The 19892-nt window shown below is 38.4% G+C and overlaps 1 protein-coding gene across 7 annotated transcripts in view; it reads right to left on the reverse strand.

The window, feature by feature from the left end:
• Positions 1 to 19892, reverse strand: part of ZNF521 (zinc finger protein 521) — a 298810-nt gene that overhangs the window by 171293 nt on the left and 107625 nt on the right. For all 7 annotated transcript variants that reach the window (XR_015748880.1, XR_015748879.1, XM_087961647.1 and 4 more), the window contains one exon: positions 2482 to 5834. Coding sequence is in view for 5 of the 7 variants with exons in the window: in XM_026670354.2 (XP_026526139.2) it covers positions 2482 to 5834 (3353 nt within the window). In the remaining 2 variants the exon portion in view is untranslated. The remainder of the gene's footprint in view (positions 1 to 2481; positions 5835 to 19892) is intronic.

Genomic DNA, 19892 nt, shown 5'->3' on the forward strand with positions numbered 1-19892 from the left:
CGGGGAGATGGTGCAAAAAAAGAAGAAGCCATGCCCACCCAGTCACATGGTCACACCCACCTAGCCAGGCCCACAGAACCTGTAGTAAAAATAATTGCATCCCACTCCGGCTTTGGGGCATCTTCTGTGCCTAAATGGAAAACATGAAACCTTACAATATATTGTCTATGGAACAGCTATTGAAGAAATATAAACTTAATAAAGTATAAATCAGCATATCATAAATTATTGCTTCAATGGCTATCAATTGTTGAGATGAAACCAGAGAGAAACACAGTTTTTCTACTGCAAAAACATTCATAATATCCAATGTAACTTATTATGGGATAGGTACACAGATAGCAAGTGTTAATACATATTAGAATAAAGATGTTCTTTATTAGAATAAAGGAAATGCATGTTCCTTTTGCCCAGTTTATTACAACAAAAAGGAAGCTATATTTTTGAAAGATTATCCCAATTCAGTAGCCTATTTGAAAGCAATAGCTTTTTTCCCTTTCATACAGTTTTTGAAGGCATTAGTAAAACTTTATTATGGTAAGATGTGATGTAAAACACAATATTTCCTCCAACCCAACAGCTTGTCAAATTTTACAGTCTCATGTGATTGTGTTTTTAAAAACAACAACCTGTAGACAGTAGCAAGTGATACAATCTATTCCCAATGAAAAACTTCATCTACTGCCCTGAGGATATACTAGCTGCTAAATGCACAAGTGTATAGGTCAAGAGGTCAACTTCACTGTAGCACCAAAAATCCTTAAATGCTATCTTCAGGACCTCAAATTTTTAATTTCAAATATCCAAAACTCACAATATTACTATACTTCATTAGATTGTGGCATTGTTATGTAAAATTGGGGGGATTTCAAGTGAGAAAACCAAACTCTTGCAATTTATCTCAAGAATTCAGTGGGTTTAATACAGAAGGAGAATGTAAATATCTACATAAATACAAACCCAGAAATAAATCATTTTTAATTGTTTAAGTATCCTTCTGGCGCCTGCACAATTTGTATGTGATCAAGCAATGTGTGTCCTGCTTGAAACTATAGTATATTTGGACTGTGTCACCATGTTCTAAAGAGCTGGGAATCCTACACTCTTTCTTTCCATCAAGCATTGTCCATGGTTAAGTTTCTTGTTTATAATCAAGCACAGACACAGTAAAAATTTTCCCACTATTCCATAGTATTTGTATACCTTAGCGTAGCATTTAAATTCTTATCAGCGAGTTAAAGAAATTAGTATAATTAAAAATAGGTTGCTCTAAGTAAGCTCCTGTCTAAATGCTTTAGAAGAGATGAAAAATAAAGCTACACATAAGCCAAATTTAGACAATGCAATGTTTATCACTGTGTTTTCCTGGCTGTGACTGCTTCTTATTTTCCCCTACAGTTACCATCTTTAAGGCTCTCAGCTGGATAGGTATGCATGGGTAGAGGTGGGAGGGGGAGGAGATTCATGGAGCAAGACTCAAAATGACTGGGTATAGTCCACAGGCCATATGTTTCCTGCCCCTTGTAAACAAAAGGAAAGTTAAAGCAAGTTAAAGGCTAAATAATGTACATTTAAGTGTGCTTGGGAATGCCCCTTTGGCAATTCTAATTTGTGTTAGTGATTATGATAATAGAAAAAGGCCACTGCATTTATTGCAAATTAATTAATCTGGAATAAGTGTGTGATCTTATTACTACCCCATGGGATCCTCAGATTTGTAAAAAATTTGTTACAGATTATTTTGCAAGAAATGTTAATCATCCGATGCTTAGCATAATATTCTGTCAAATCCTACCACTACACCCCAAATACACCCACACAAACATACACACAAATACACACACACACAAACACACACAGAGATTGAGTTATAATAAAAAGACTAATTTACCCTTTAGCAAAAGTAGGTGTTGCTCTGTGGCGTTTCTTTTTAATCAAAGTAGAGCAAGACAGGGAAAAATTAATGTCAACAACATAATTTACAAAAATAGCCCTCCTGCTCTGTTGCTCACAAATATTTTCAAAAAACAGCGCTCTGCATGCCAATGCTTTGGCTTAGTGTAGTTTACTTTTATGTCATTAACACTCTGTGCCGTAAGCGTAACTCAGAGCTAGGGATTCCAACTCAAAATGAACCTCAGTTAAGATTCCAGCTCTCAGTTGTGCTGGCACAAAGATTATTCTCTTCAGTGATAAAGAAGACAATATCCTAGGGAGACTGGAATTAGTCCTACTCTGTGCCATTCAAGCCAAAACACAAGACTTATCAAAAAAACAAGTAATTGCTAGCTAGCTAATGGCTAGGGAAGATACAATACATATTCAGGCTAAGTATATCTTGGCAAATAACTAGCACAAAAAAAGGAACAAACAAAGAAGAAAAAGGTGGTTTATATATATTTTTACAAAAGGGGATGGGGAAGAGAGAAAAGGAGGAAGAGAGGGAAGGAGAGCGGAAGGTAGAGAAAGGGAGAGAATTACCTCTTCTGATTGTGATGGACTGATTCTGGGCATTGGTGATACTTGTGGTGTTTTCAAATGTGTACTATTGCTGTCTGGAATGAGTTCTCTATGGACTGACTGGATGTGGTTCTGAAGTTCACTTTCGGATTCAAATTTTACGTTGCAACTTGAACAGCGAGTCTTCAGTCCCCCCTTGCTTTTGTTCTCAACAGAACTCAGGTTCTCATTCTGGCCCATGCCTTGTCTATTACTGCTTGAAGGTATGTTCATACCTGGGCTACCACTTTTACTGAGATTAACACAAATGGCACACAGCCCATATGGTAAGCCATTAATGTCAAGTTTTACCAAGTCCTGTTTTGAGCGAAATTCTTTCAGACAAGAAGCACATTTATACAACTTCTGAAGATGCTGTATTCGCCCTGTAGTCTGCATTGCGGTACTGGTGCCTGTCTTTTGCATGTGGAATGTCCCGTGGATCTTCAGCTCCAAAGTAGAAGTCACTGTCTGCATGCAAACCACACATCGGAATCCTGTTAAGGAGTTTCGCAAGTCAGGATGCATCTGACAGTGCTCCAAGAATTCTTCCTCACTCTGGAGTGGCATTTTGCAAATCCTGCAGTTTCCTGTATCAAGGCTCTTACTGTGTGTGACCTTATGTTCTGTGAGAGTCAGAAGTGATGGGAATCTCTCACCACATATTGGGCACATGTAGTGTTTCACTGGACCCAAATGTGTCTGCATGTGTTCACGAAGTCCATTTTCAGAGAAAAATGTTCGTGAGCACACATTACACTTGTAGTTCCCTTTGATCAGCTCTGCCTTTTTCTTTATGATGGCACTTTCCCCAGGTCGGATATTGTGATCCCGAAGTTGGTGGTTTTGCAAGAGAGACTCCATTGTGTAGGCTGCTCCACAAATGTCACATCCATACATAGGCTCAGATGTATCAACGTCTTCTTCACTTCCATCATGGCTGTTGTGGGATTCCTGGCTGTTGGTTAGCAATGTCTGTAGCTCTACTTCTTCTTTCTGAACTGGTTCAGATGCTCCATTGGTTCCACAATTGGGAGTTTTTGTTTCAAAAACGCAATGCTTCTCCCTCAAGTGTTTTTCCAGCAATATGATAGCATGAAATGCTTTGCTGCAGAACTTGCAGTTGTATTTTTTGCTGTGTGTTGTGATGTGGCACTGGAGTTCCACTTCTGTACCAAAAGACTCACCACAAAAAATACATTTGTGTACTTTGCCTTGATTCTCCAAATGATTGTGCTTAACATGGAGCTGCAAGTCCGTCTCATTGCGGAAATCCCAGTTGCAAGACGTGCACCTGTACACCTTCTTCTCGTTGCTATGTTTCACAGCCAGATGAAGCTGAATGGAAACTTTTGAATCAAAGACCTCTTGACACAATGTACAACGGAAAAACACAAAGGTGTGCATGTCGAGCAAGTGCTTCTGCAAATCATCCACTGAAGTAAACTGTTTATCACAACTTTCACAGATGTAGTATGTGGAAGTTATCATGAAATGGATGGTCACATGCTTCAACAGGGACTCCTGGTTTGGAAACTCCTTATTGCACTGAGGGCAAGTCAGTTTGGGCAGGACAGTGTCAAGGTGTGTTTTTAAATGAGTCTGAAAACCATCCAGGGAGGTGTACTTGGCACCACACTGATTGCAGATGTACTCACCAGCAGAGCGTGGAGGAGCACCCCCAACAGCCTGCATCATCTTTAATGATGTCTGCTCTATAGTAACTGGAGACAAAGGGCTCATGGCTCTAGATTTCTTCCCATTATGGATGTAATTTAGCGCTAATGGAATGTTCTTATGGTTCTCCTTTATATGCTTATTCAGTTTAAGAACACTATTAAATATTGGAGAATTTGTGCAGTAAGAGCAAGAATATACTTCAACGACTGGGTCCTTTGGTGTACCTAATACAGGAGAACCAAAACGAGAACTGCTAAGATCACAATGGACTTGTCTAATATGCTCTTCCAAAGAAGAATCCGTAAGAAACCCCATATAACAATGGGGACAAAAGAACGCATTACTGTCTTTAGCAGCTGGATTTCCAAACCCATGAGTACATCGAATGTGTTCCTGGAGAGAGTTGAGGTCATTGAAAACTTCTGAGCAGAAGTTGCACTGGTAGATCATAGCAGGCAAGGAAGAAACCATCAGTGCAGGATCTGGAGCTTCATGTATTTGTTTCAGATGCTCATTTAGGTTGTAAAGGGAAGGTAACACTTCTAAACAATACTGACAAATGTGGGCTTGTTCAGGTTTATCTAAATGCATAGTTTTCAGATGTATTTGCAGTACTGCGAGGCTTGAAAATAACTGCTTGTTGCAATAAATGCAACTATAAGCAACCTTGGGTTGTTTATTTGAAGGCCCAGTGATATCTGCCACCTGCTGGGCTGCCCGTTTTCTTCCACGTCCTTTTGTGATTGGGGGAACTGCTTCAACCATAGTTGAACTGTCTACTGAGAGATTTGAATCTGGAGTGGTGCTAGAGACTGAGGTGTAACCAACTGTCACTAAAGAGGGGCTGTTACTATGGTTGCATGATTCTGGCTGCTGGTGACTATCCATGTGGCTATAGAGCTCTTCGACAGTATGGAAGTTCTCTGAGCAAATACTGCACATATGTTTCTTTTCCATGCCATTATGAGCCTGCTCCATGTGATTTACTAGTGAACTTTCCTCTACAAAGAGTTCATGGCAGTAAACACACTGAACAGCAGCTCGGTCTTCATTTGGGGAACACTCTGGGTGGCATTCTGCTATGTGTTTCTGAAGATCTTCTGGAAAATCGAAACCTTCTTCACATTGACTGCATTTCTGAGTATCCTTTGTTTTCCATTCCTCCATCCGGGAGGCAGATTGAGAACTATCTTTGTTCCTCTCATGAACTTGCATGTGTCCATGAAGTGAACTAGAGGAGAGAAATCCACGTCGGCAAATGGCACACTTATATGGCTTGTTAGAGGTATGAGTCTTCAAATGAATTTTAAGGTGATCACTTCTTGAAAATGCTGCATCACATTCACTACAGTGATACTTCTTATCTCCTGTGTGGAGTTTAATATGGCGATCTCGGCTCCGCTTATGTTTGAAGAGGCGGCTGCAATAGGTGCACTTAAAAGGGAGCTTGTCACTGTGACTTTGCTCGTGGTGCTTTAGATAGCTGAGACGGCTAAAAGACTTGTCACAAAACTGGCATGGGTAGGGCAATCCTGGGCCACCTTCTTCTTCACCAAAGTCACAACCATCTCCGTGGCTTGGGGAAGTCTGATCTTTACTAGAGGGTGAAGAAGCTGGCCATGAGCAGGAAGGATCATCTTCAAGGTCTACTCCATCTGAAAAAGGAATAAAGAGGGGAGGAAAGGGAAACAAATGTTTAAAGGCTCCTTTGTCCAGACAGCATTTAAGATCAGTACATGTGCATTTAACCAGAGATTAATTGATAAGATGTCATGCTACACAACATGAATGTGTTACTTTTTCATTCCCATATCCATTTGCATGTTATACACCCCTATTTTAAATCAGATTATAAAGCTAGGAATAATTATGGAGTTCTCTTCTTGATTTGTTTTAATCATTTACTTACTTAAGGTGTATCATATATAGTCAACTTTATTAAAATGCAGATTTTAAAATATTTAGAGTGTCTTTTGTATCCCCTAAGAAATAATTGGCAAAACATGAGAGTATCTGAACAGTTCATTATATAAAAGATAGATATATATTTAAAAATGAAGTTAATTTAGGTGTCAAACTCTTAATCACAAATGAGTAATTGAATTTCCTAAGTTTTAAAAAAATACATAAGGATAAGTTTTGAATGCAACATGGTTTGGTACAGCAAACCATGGTACAGCAAATTGATGTATAAAAAGAAACATAAGCAGTCATATTAGTGAATATTTCTTGAAAGTTGGAAAACAAATACTACTTCACCAAACATTTCTTCGAGCATCAAAAATCAACAGTCTCCATACTTGTAATTTTTAAAATGAAATGGATCCTTATCAAAATGTAGTTGTTTCTATATAAGACACAGCCCAATCAGATACAGATACAAGTCTGTGCTTTTTTTATATATTAAAGGAGGAAAGGTTTAAAACTTCAAAATGATCAAAGAGAAGCAATTACTTTTAGCATCTCTGGGATCTTAAAGAAAGCTGAATCATTTGAGAAGGAAATGTAGGAGATTACCATGTTGAGCCCAAGGGAGGGGTCAAGTGCATCATCGGTTTGGAGTCCCTTCACACCCACAAGTAATCTAAGTCCAGACCTTCTTAAATTCTTATCTACCACCAATTTCCCCATTATAGTACAAATTCTTATTTAGAGATAACTTGGAATAAATTTGTACTTATTTTGGACCTAACCCTGGCTCCTGAACTCTTGTGCTTGACAGGAAAGGAAATAGAAAGAAAACAAAATAATCTTGAGCTCCTAGCAATTTACAATACAGAGGGGTAGTCTGATGCTCTTCAGATAACTCCCATAAAAATCCACATACAATAGACTATGAGCAGGTATGCTGAGTAGTAACATCTGGAAGCATTGGGTCATCAACTCTTTCTCCTACTCCAAATTAGACTGGAATGGGATAACTATCTGGACTGTAATATTTTAATATATAAAGCACTGTGAGAGGTTTCAAGAGACACAGATAAGAAAACAGTGAATTTTGTCTTCTTCTCTTCTAAAAAGGCACTTCTGAAGTAGATTGCAGTATTTATTTATTTATTTATTTATTTATTTATTTATTTATTTGATTTGCCAATTGTTTACAAGATAATAAGTATAAATGTATACATAGTTGTGAATACATGAAATGGGTACATATAAGAAAAATAAAAGAATAAGAGAAACATAGGACGGGACGGTAGCACGTTGGTGCGCTTATGCACGCCCCCTACAGGCCTCTTAGGAAAGGGGTGAGGTCAATAGTAGACAAACAATGTAGTCAAACAATGTGGTAGTTACTAAGAAGCAACAGAATGAATGTATGTCTAACCTAATACATGAATAGTATTAGATTTATGGAGTCATCCCGGGTTAAGTGAAAAGATTGAATTGCACAAAAGCATAATACTTCCGTATTTTGTACTTTTAAAGTTCAAGAGGTTGCCCACCATTTCTTCCTTTCTGCAAGAAAAACCACACTGGCTCAACTTCCTTAATAAAACAGAGCCAAACATTTAGATGACCATAGACAAAGCAACTTGGAAAAAAAAATCTTGGAAACAGAACAAATGATAAATTATTATGATAAAAGCTGAAAGATTTATAAGTAGCAAAGAAAACACAATCAAGGACACAAACCAGTTAGTAACTTCCAACTATTTAGCCATTATATTAAGTAATTTATGGAATTCAGACTTAACCTATAGAATAAATGCCATAGTCACTGGCCTTTCCAGTTGATGTGACCAGATAGAAGTCTAGTGTTTTAGTCCCAACGACTGCAGAATTTCTGAAGAGTTTTGTAGCTTGTTTTGCCGACTGTTGCCAGCAGGAAAGTCCTGGTAAGGTCCTTATGCTAGCAGAATATCATGCACTTGTACCAGATAATTTTACACTGGTACCAATATGATCCTGCTTGTAGAACTATTTACAAACAGAACAATACTTAATACCATATTCTATGATGTCCTGAACAAATTTCTTAATAAAGGTAAGAATTCCCAACTGTGGATTGAAAGACAATCCATCTCAAAGTTTAAGATTCATTTTACTACATTAAAACGAGCCCTAGTGGTTAGAATGCAGTATGGAAGGTTAACTCTGCCCATAGTCTGAAGTTTGATCCTGACGGGCTCAAGGTTGACTCAGCTTTCCATTTTTCCGAGGTCGGTAAAATGAGGACCCAGATTGTTGGAAGCAATATGCTGATATTGTAAACTGCCCTGAAAGTACTGCAGTGAATTATGGGGTGGTATATAAATCTAAATGCTATTGCTTTTAAAATGAATGGCACAGTATTAAATTGAATTCAATTTTAAAGTATGAATTATAGCTACTTGCACCTCAATGTGCCAGTAAAGTTCCCCCACTCCCTTAAAATTACTGGATTTATTTTTTTTAAAGCAAGCTATCTGATACATTTTGGCTTGTGCATTATGTTATGTGTCATGGGACTTAGGAGGTGGGACTTTTCTGTCACTACACCTGTCTTCTGGAACAGAATTCCCCATGTGTGTACAATTCCTACCCTACCTTCATTTAAAAGGTAATTAAGAACATGCTTCCTCTCCACCCCAAGTGTTGGATTAGGGTGGCTGGTGAAGTTCTTGTAGGATTTTGTCCCTTGAGCCAGTTGTTTCTCTTTTCTGCTTTGTTATAAGGTTTTCTCTATTGATTTTATGGCACATCAATCAATCAACCAAGTCTCCTGATTATATATGGTGTAAAATGCTTCTATATGAAAAAAAACACCTCCTAGCTGAAATAACACTGCATATTTTATTGTATTTGATGGGTAATATTATCAGTGTTTTTTTAAAGTGTCCATTGACTAAAAGGAAAAGAAGAAACAGTCTAAATCCCAGAGATACAATTCATAAACAAGTACTACAACAATACCAATTTCCATAAAAACCTACATTCTCTTAATACAAATTGCCATTTCAGCTTATAGAAACATTCCAACACTGCTTTCTTTAAAGTAATAACATTTTACTCAATTCTGAATCTTTTGTTTATCCACAGGAAACAGATGAGGATTTGTCCCTTTCCTGCATCTCAAAACCGACAACACCACCATCTCATTATCAATGCCAGACAGCAGCCAACTAACTCTGAGAAAACAATCAAACCCATTCCTGGATCTTTGCCCACTGCAACAATACTTTTAACTCAAGTTAAGCTCTCAACAGTTTATGTCCTCTTCTTTAGTACTCGGGAAAAGGCTCTCCTTAACATATGTCTGATCCCTGATAGAATCTCTAAACTATTCCATAAACAATGTCTGGAACTACAGAAAACAAATACCTGGAGGAATATTCAATTTAAAATCCAATACACGTGAATATAAAGGAGGCAGAGAAAAATATGTTTATTTCATTTGTGTATGTGTTATTGCTTTTGTTGCAATACAAGATAGGGAAATCAGGATCAGGTACTAAGTAAAGTTTTTGGCAGAAACATTTTAAGAGAATATGAAAATTTTGGAGGGCGATATGGTTGTGGGGAAAAAATAGATGGAACAGATGCCTCAAGATACAGCCTGAGACAAAAGAGGGACAAACCCACAGAGAACTCTGATGGTTTTACAAATGTTTGGACAAGAACCATTATCCAAGCTGTTTGGGGCACCAGAACTCCACAGAAAACAGATATATTTTCTTTGGTGGTACTTCAAATATAAACAATTTTAAGAACACAAGGGTACATTATCTCTCAATTTAAAAAAGAAAAAAAGAAAAGACAATAACAATGTAAACGTTGGTATGGAAAAATACATACATCTGCTTCTCTCAGCTACATATACAGAGAAAGAATTTGTATACAGTATATAATACTAATCCTGTATTTGTCCAGATGCCTGGTACTTTTCATTTAACATTCTGAATAAATTATTCCAGTTTTTAATGGTCTGATTTCTTGGATATTTTTAGTTATTTGTTTTTTTTAATGCAAACTGATTTGTGAATCATTTATATATGTATACAAATACATAAATAATATGTGCTGTTTAGGAATTCTGGAATTTGTAGTCCCTATCATATCATTTGCCAGGTCTTTGTTTTTTCAGAAAGGAACTGGAGAAGGACTAGTTTGAAACAGTTCTTGCCTGGCAAATGTACTTGCTCCAAGCATAACCTAAGTAGAAGAGCTAGCTTTTCAACTTTCAAAGTGCTAACCAAAAAAAGAACATGGAAACCTCCAAGCAAATGGCAAAGGATGTCTCTGTGTGTGCTTGAGCATGTATTACAAAATAAATAAGGCACATGCAATCCTGTGATCAGAACCTCTCCCTTTTACATACATTGTCCATAAAAAGTTTTGGGGTTTATTACTTTTCTTAGTATTATGTTTTTTATTTTAGTTTATATTTAAAATACCTTACTATTTCATATTATACATCTGAGATTTCAAAACTATTACAGAAATTGTCAATGTTCTATAATTAACTACGGTGACTAGCATAATACGAATCGTAGGTTAAAATGAACTATTAACAAACATTCCTATCAATTTTGTTCTTATTTTAATGATTCAAGCTGAAACTAATACAGGTAGTCCTCAACTTAAAACCAGTCAATTAATGACCACTCAAAGTTATGATGGACCCTGTGAAAGAGTGCAGAGAAGAGCAACAAAGATGATTAGGGGACTTGAGGCTAAAACATATAAAGAACGATTGCTGGAACTGCGTATGTCCAGTCTGATGAAGAGAAGGACTAGGGGTGACATGATAGCAGTGTTCCAGTATCTCAGGGGCTTCCACAAAGAAGAGGAGTCAAGCTATTCTCCAAAGCACCAGAAGGCAGGACAAGAAGCAACGGATGGAAACTAATCAAGGAGAGAAGCTACCTAGAACTAAGGAGAAATTTCCTGACAGTGAGGACAATTAATCAGTGGAACAATTTACCTCAAGAAGTTGTGAATGCTCCGACACTGGAAGTTTTTAAGAAGATGTTGGATAACCATTTGTCTGAAGTGGTGTAGGGTTTCCTGCCTAAGCAGGGGTTGGACTAGAAGACCTCTAAGATCCCTTCCAATTCTGTTATTCTATACTCTATATTTTAAAGCTCCATTTCCAAAGTTACAGCTGTTGCAGTATATTCGCAGTTGTTCATCTTTATGTAGGGATGCTGTAGTGCCTTCTACCTACCTCTCCCTCATCAGCCACACCAAGTACCCACAGGCCTTGCACTTCCTTCCCACCCCACTTGGCCTCACACCCTTCTCCTCGCTTACCTTTTGAAGGTCTCCAGAACTTGGGCTAGGGAATGAGGGTAGTCCACTCCATTCCTGAGCTGCATGGGCATGATCCCAGAAGAAGTTGCCGTTTTCGGAGCACCTACAATGCAATGCAGCTCCCCAGAAAAATGGCAGCCACTTCAAGATCATGCAATGTGGCCCAGGAACGAAGAGTTCTGTTCTACTTCCTGAATGTGAACTCCAGAGAGCTGTGGACTGCTGCTGTGGACCTATCTGGAACACTTGGGTCATGTGGAACACTACTGGCAGCAGTTGTCATTTTCAGAGTGCCTGCATCCAATCCACATGCCCATAAAATGCCAGATGCTTTGCTTCCCTAACGTAAGCTCTAGGAAACAGAACAAGCTGTTCTGTTCCTGATTTGTGTGGCATAATTCCCTCAATTCAATGCAGGCACCAAAATGGCAGGCACTTCCAGATTTGTTCCAGGCATCCCAGGAACAGAGTGGCTTTCCCTTCTTCCCCATCTTGATCTCCAAAGGTCTTTGAAAGGTAAGCGTGCAATAGGTGTTGTGAGGTGAGGAGGAAGGCATAGGGCCCAGTAGGGTAGGAAGAAGGCCCAATGCCTGTGGGGAAACCAAGGGACATGAAGTGGAATGTGGGACGTCTTGGGGTAGGGGAGACTTAACAGGCTCAGGTCTCCGCAAAGCCCCCCAGGCCCTCCCCTGTGACCCCTGAGACACTCTGTGGTCTGCTTAACAAGCCATGTATTTATTTAAATATCACATAAGGAAAAGCAGGGTTGAGATGGGATCATGAAGCAATTACATGAACGCTTTATCTAATGGTCATCACAACTAACAATCGTAATAGATTGGCACCATTACAGTCATTATTGGAGGACTACCTGTTCTCCAATATATCTCTTAGAGACATACAAACTTTGGATGCACTAAAATTCCAAATAATAATCAATAAACGGTTGAGTTGAATTCATTGACAGACTTGTTTTTCAAACATGAAGTTGTTTTTGACATTGATGTAATTCCCACAGCTCAATTTGCCATTCTTCTAAAGAGGGAATAAAGTATAATAAAGACATTAAATAAAGTGTCCTTTATCATATACAAAGATAACTTTTGTACATTTTGTAGTGATAGGTTGGATAAGGATTTAATCACACTGACCTCTTTAACTACAGACACTCCTAAATGTGGCTTTGCTCTCTGGAGAATTCAGTCCTTTCATGTTAGCCCTGCATTTTTGTAATGGCTCTACTCACAAAAAACATACACTTTCTCAGATCTGTTATCTTTAAAGCATTACAGCCTGAAGTGAAAGTTTCCAAGGAACAGAACTCATGTTCTGTGATGAGCAAGTACAATCTACATGGGCTTCAAAATATAACTAATTCAACTTACTGAGATGATTTGGGATATCCTAGCTTTTTGTTATTAAATTTAACAGAGATACACTCATGTGTCCCCTTTTGGGGGCAACATTTGGAATCATATAAATAGTTTGGCTTATTTCTGATATAAATATTTGGCTTTTCACTCCATTTGTCAGATTTTTATCTGATTTCCTTCATTCTACATTCAAACAATACTAGGTATGTTTACCAAAGAATAAGTGCTACCTTTCAAACTAGACTCCAAACTTGTTTTGAAAAAGAAAACAGGCCTAGGACTGCATTGTTAAGATATTAATTTAGCAACTGTTGCTAAATTAGCAATGTATATTTTTCATTTATTTTTCCTTAGTCTTTCATAGCTAAGTTAGCATAAACAAAGCTAAATTAGCATAAACTAGCATAAACTAAGTTAGCATAAACATAGCTAAGTTAGCATAAACAATTCTTGCAGTTACTTCCACAATGATCTATTAGTTATGCTAAGACTGCAAAATCTGGATTGAGAAGATATAAAGGTAGATTTTCAACCCAATCCTAACCCTCTATTTTTGAAATAAACGTTACAATAATGCACCCTTTACTGACACTATATACTGATGTATGAATATTTGTCAAGATACATAATAGGGCATTTCATGTGGAAAATATCTCTGACACCATATTTCACTTTGTTCTTTTTTTTAGCAAGTGTTTGGTCATTTTTATATGATGTAATGGTTTTCCTTAGACTTCTACAATTGAATTTTAGTTTGAAATAAATAATAAAAAGCAATTTTGCTTGTATTTTTGGCATCCCATTTTTTCCTTGGAAGTGTAAGAATTTCTTTAGCTTCCTTCTAAGTTTTACATTAGGCAGAAAACAGGAGGAGGAAGAGGTGGAGGATAAGATTAATGAACTTCAAAAACAGCTCTGACTTATTCTTATGAGTCAGGCTCAAAATGATTCAGTGGAATAATAACCCTTAGTGTCTTAAAACAATATTAAGACTGCAGAAAGCTAATTATTGCAACTCTATTTTAAAAGTGAAATTCTACATTTTCTACACTGTAAAGGGATCTCTTGCTGCATTGATACCTGGCAAGATTTCCCATTTGGCATGAGTGGAAATTAACAAGAATTTCCTGGGGAAAGCAGGAGGGGTTGAGGATGAGAAAACAACTCTGCTCACACAAATTGGGTGAAATCTATAAGGAGAAATCCATGCAGAGGATTGACTTTGTTAAATATGTGCCTGGGGTCAAGGGGACTCAAATAAGGTCAGTGAGTGGTGATTTACAGTCCTGCAATTAGACAAAATAATAAATAGACATTTACAGTGTATATATAAATGCAACTCTTGATATAATAGTAATAGTAATAGTAATAATAATAGTAATAGTAATAATAATAATAATAATAATAATAATAATAATAATAATAATAATAATAATAATAATAATAATAATAATAATAGGTTCTTTTGATGCCCATTATTGAGCCAAATTGCCAGTGAAACAGAAGTATGACTCTAGAAAGCGGATAAAATTATCAATTATAAAACACATGAGAAATATGCAATGGCAGCCACATTTACTCTAAATACTGAGCAGAAATTACAGACTTTGGGATATAGCGGGCCTCACAACAAGAAGCTAATTCTAGATAGATAGATAGATAGATAGATAGATAGATAGATAGATAGATAGATAGATAGATAGATAGATAGATAGATAGATAGATAGTTGCAGTACAGAATTAGGCTCCTACTGTTGGCCGCGCCTGCTTCTCCTCCAGGGTTTCGCCTCCGCCTTATTATCCACCAGCTTTTCTCCTTGGCTGGCCTGCCCCCATTTGTTCACCCTGGTAAATGGACCACACCCCCTCCATCTCCCCCACCCCTGCTCTTCCATCCCCTCTCCTTCCTTCTCCTACAAGATCGCCCCATGGCTTCTGCTTGCCACCACTGGCAGTCAGACAATTGGCTGGCGGCAAACTGTCCCGGGCAGCAAAGCGGCCGAGGAGAACTGTACTTCGATGAATGGGCCATGCTGAAAGGCCGGGGATGGAGGGGCCGTGGCCCATTTGCCAGGGCGAAAGGATAGGGGCAGGCCAACTGAGGAGAAAAGCTGGTGAATAATGCAGAAGCAAAACCCTGGAAGAGAAGCAGGCGCAGCCAACAGTAGGAGCCTAAAAGTCCCATTTCGTACTGCAACACACTCTCCCTCCCTCTCTCCCTCTCCCTCTCTCTTTCTCTCCACACACACACACACACACACACACACAGAATTAGTTTCTTGCTGTGAGATCCATTATATGCCCTAGATCTGCTTTGTGTATGGAATGGGGAAAAAGTGACTGGCACCAAATTCTTTATTCCAGCCAATCTGAAAATCCAGCAATATGTTTATACAGAATTAATTTTTTATATCCATTGTTGCTGCCATTGCGATTTTTATTGTTGTTGTTTAAAATAAGGTTGTTGGTGGCTTTTGCTCTTCAGTAGCCTTTCTTTTACTATAACAATTTTTTTAAAGCTTATAAAACATGCTTTTCGATTCTGTTCATAATGAATTATTTATTAACAACACACTATCTGAATAATTTGCCGTTACTTGGTCAATTGTTTTGATCTTTATATATTTTTATCCTTAAGAATCGAACTTTTTATTTAAAAATGGAAGCAGCAAAACAAATATATTAACATGAAGCTGGGGTTATGAAAGAAAATGGGTTTGGTTGTAATCATTTTTGTTTGCTATTTTCCCATTAAAAACATTTCTCCACTTAAAACTGCATTTACGAAGTACGACATTCTTTCTACTATTTGGGTAAGGAAGTAAAGCATGAAGAAGTCACATCAGGGTACAATTCCAAGAAGCCCCTCCACCCCAAAAGCAGGAAACAGAATGATGCACTATGGCAGGGGTCCCCAACCGCCGTCCGTGGACCGGTCGCACCGAACAAGCCTTACCGGGCCGCTGGTTGCTGGGCGCCGCCATCTTTTTGGTAAAAAAGCAATTTTTCGTCAAAAAAGATGGCGGCGCCAGCGCTGATGAGCTTTTCCGGGTAGAAAGCCATTTCTACCCAAAAAGCTCACCGAAGCGCTGGCGCCGCCATTTGACGAAAAATCACCGGTGACGCCACCGAAGTGATTTTCGTCAAAAAGATGGCGGCGCCCAGCTGACGCGGAACCGGGCGCGGCGCCCAGCTGCGCGCCGAACCGGGCGCGGCGTCGAAAAGGTTGGGGATCCCTGCACTATGGTATTAAATGTGGCTCTCCTTCCTCATAGCATTTTTCCCTCAATTCTAATAATATAGAAGGAGGGGAGAGACCTGGAATGCTCAGTACAGTAAAATTATTGCTCAGTACAGTAAAATAATCCATATTGATTTCTTTTGAACCAAACCCACATTAGAATATTTCAGTGGTAATATTTGTCTGTCTAACTATCCAGTCTTCTCACAATCAAAATGGATCTTGGTGGTTTTGGTACCCAAGCACATTCTATCACATTAGAAAAGGTATAAAGGTATAAAAGACATTCTCCCATCTGAATAGTTTGTGTGTATACATGCATTTCTTTTCTTTTAAATCCTACCGTTCACTAAGTGCTACTTAGTGTAAATGCTTTTTTTGTGTTCTGGCAAGGTTTCTGTATTTCAGCATGACGCACTTCATATGTTCATGTTAATTTTTAATTTGGGAAACTAGGCACTTCATATCCACTGACTTTTAAAGCGGGACTCAGTTTGAGCAGTTGGAAAAAGAAAAACCACTAGAATTCAGCTGTCTGACCTATGCAATCTATTTTAAAGATGCACATCTGAACGAACAGTTAGTACATGGCAGGGGCTGGGGGTATGGGAAAGTTCTCCCACCCACCCCATCACAACTTTCTTACTTGCTAAGTTTCACTATTTCTATAAAACACATTAAAACAAGTGTGTGAACACTTTAAGATGAAAGTACCAAACACTCTTGAGATTTGCAGGGGAAAGTAGATCTGCTTTACTTTTCTCCAAACAGACAGGAATGCCTGTGATTCAGCAGCCTGTGTAAATAAAAGAGGTTCTTATTTCCTAATTTTTCTGGCTAGCCACACTGCAGTACTCTCTGTGCCACTGCCAAAGGGAATGCGAAGCTGGAACTACACCCAGCTGCTGAAGGATGGCCTTTGTTAGCCAGCCAGGCCTTCCTGGCCATCTTCTGGCACCAGAACTATCACATCCTGCTAGAAAGACCTCTGTCTCAGGCTTGAGAGCACTCTCGTCTGCCTAATAGGACCAAACAACAGATTTCTGCCCAGTCTATGTTGCAAGAGGACAGCTGGAAACTCAGTTAGTGGCAAAATAACACCTGTTCAATCATATTTATGGAGAAAGTGCTTTGCTAACAGAAAAGTGAAGTAATACCAGGAGCTATTCCACAGGGGTAGAAAGGAAAAGGCATCAAAGCACAAAGGCACCTCTGTGATACTAGCAGCCAGCCACTCATGTGCCAACCCCAATAGTCATGAAGCCTTGAAAGTGATCTTTATCCCCAGTGCTACTCACTGAATTAACAGAACAGCTTCTCAACAAGGTGGCTTGCCACCAGCAGAAAGCCTATGACATATACACAGTTGGGCTGGATTTATTTGCAAGGAGAAAAGGAGCACACCTTCTCACACACAAACAGGAATCTTTCATTTGGCAAGCACCACCCAAACTCTTAACACTTAAAGATCTAAATCCAGGGGCTTCAATGCTTTTGAAAACCTCACTTCTAATTGTTCAAAAGAAAACTAAATCCTAAATAGTAAAGATTACTGGGACAGGTTTAAGTTCCTTTTTCATTTTCAGTTGTACCTTTAGTGCTCTATAAAGTTATAGAGACAAGTTATTGCTTCTGCTTATTCTCAAGGATGGTCTCAGCCAACTGCCAATCTCTTTGCTTCTCAAAGTAGAAAGCAAGTTCTCTCTTTAAAGGCTCTTAGGCTGCTTCCTAAGAGAGCTATAATATTGCTCCTGATTCAGATAAGGATGCATTGTCTATCAACCAGCCAGTCAGCAGATGGATCCATGGAGCAGCTATAGAACCATGGTGGCACAGTGGCTAGAATGCAGTACTGCAGGCTACTTCTGCTGACTGCCGGCTGCCAGAAGTTTGGCAGTTCGAATCTCACTGGCTCAAGGTTGACTCAGTAATTCCATCCTTCCAAGGTCAGTAAAATGATTGTTGGTGGCAATAAGCTGACTCTGTAAACCACTTAAGAGAGGGATGTAAAGCACTGTGAAGCAGCATATAAGTCTAAGTGCTAGTGCTATAGGACCCCACTTAAAACAGCTGTTCCTTTGCCCAATGCTTTCCATCGTTTCTCTATCAAAATTAAGGGGCACTGTTATTACACTGACATTTGGTTGCTCTTGAAAAGACCTGTTAACTCTCAGGATGGAAAATACCACAGAATCGTGGGTCTATGGAGCTGATTGGAAATCAAGAAAGCACCCAGAAGAATATAACAAGAAATAATGGGAATAGAAAAGTTTGTTGAACATGTCAACTCAAAGGCTTTTTAAAGATGTACAATCTTTTTCAACATATGATCTCCTAAATACGTGCAGTGCAGCAAGGATGGCAATATGCAAGCTAATTTATATGTTCCTATTATCCTTTCTTGTCTGCAGAAACATGTTTTATGATGAAGATGCTAGAATAACCTTCTCCATCCTGGTGCTATGTCTGATCTTGTTTCAAATGATTCTGTTAGTATCTCAAAAGAGCACAAAACAGAAAGCTAAATAAAGCTGCTCTAATAACAAACAAGTTTAATACCCAACCAACAGAATCAGGTGCCTATAACTAAGTCTGGGTGCCTACTAATGCACTAACTAATGCACAACAGTCCCATATAACAGAGACGTTCATGGTTGGTTACCACAGAAAATACATTTGTAGCCTAACTATTCCTCTCATTATTATAAATCCAGAAATGTTAAAGGTCAGGGGCCAAAAAAACCTGTCCCAGGGCACAAGTATTCCTTTCTTTGGCTGCAGCAACATTCTTGGAGACACCACGGATGTATTTTGTCTACACACGTTAGAAAGCTGGTGGCCACTTAACTGCTTTCTATCTGCTTACCTGGCATGAACTTCAACTAATTTCTGTACAGCACAATCTTTTTCTTGTTAATAAAAATAAAACATTTTCTTTTGTTTTTCTAGGTTGCAATATCAGTACACCATTCAGGGATTCGACACTCAAGGATGCTAGTAGTTGAGCAACACTTTTCCTGACAATATATAACTCAGCCCACTCAAATTGCTGATGGGAAGGGACAGATCTCTCTACAATTCCCAGTGCTGCTTACTAAATTGTCCCACCAGGTAACCAGTGTAGTCGATTACCAGTATGTCTAAATGTGTAGGCCTGCTTGAAGAAATATCTCGATTCCCACTTTGAACTGTAATGGCAAAAAAACATATTACTTTCTTAAATTAGGAGTCGACAAGCAGCCTACATCAGCCAGATTACTACATGATCAAACAGAAAATACAGCACATTGGAGAGCCAGACACTTCCCTGCTGCAGGTCTTGCTGATATATTTTTGCTACCTTGCCTAGTTAAGGGTAACAGTGGACCTATCCTTGAGACCATAACTGTCCTTAGGCCCAAGGGGCCAGTATGATATATGTCCAAGTACAACCTAGTATGGTTTCTTAACAGACACAGAATTTACAACAATGGTTACTTTTGAAGAAAATATTGTACAGAAAAAGAATTGACAAAGCAATAATTTTAGCCATGGGACAAAACCAGGCATACCTATATTTCATAATCCTACGCTTATATACATATTTATGCTTATACAAACACAAAAATAGACAATACTATACACGCAGAAAAATGCACATATATACTTCTGACACAATTGCAATGGAAAATTAAATGTTATTAAGTACAGAACTAATAAATCTCATCAACTTTGTTAATAAATAAGAGAAATGGTAGATTTCTGCTGCTTTACTGCTTTTATCAAAGAATACTGCTGCACCTGGGATTTTCTATATCTCAAGACTTAAAATTCATTTCAGATGTCAGGGCATGGTATATTTTATAAAGATTTAAATATAACTA

The sequence above is a fragment of the Notechis scutatus genome, chromosome 3 (assembly GCF_049901735.1).
Source record: "Notechis scutatus isolate UNSWTSFEM ecotype Mainland chromosome 3, rNotScu1.2, whole genome shotgun sequence".
In the NCBI taxonomy this organism is placed as follows: domain Eukaryota; kingdom Metazoa; phylum Chordata; class Lepidosauria; order Squamata; family Elapidae; genus Notechis; species Notechis scutatus.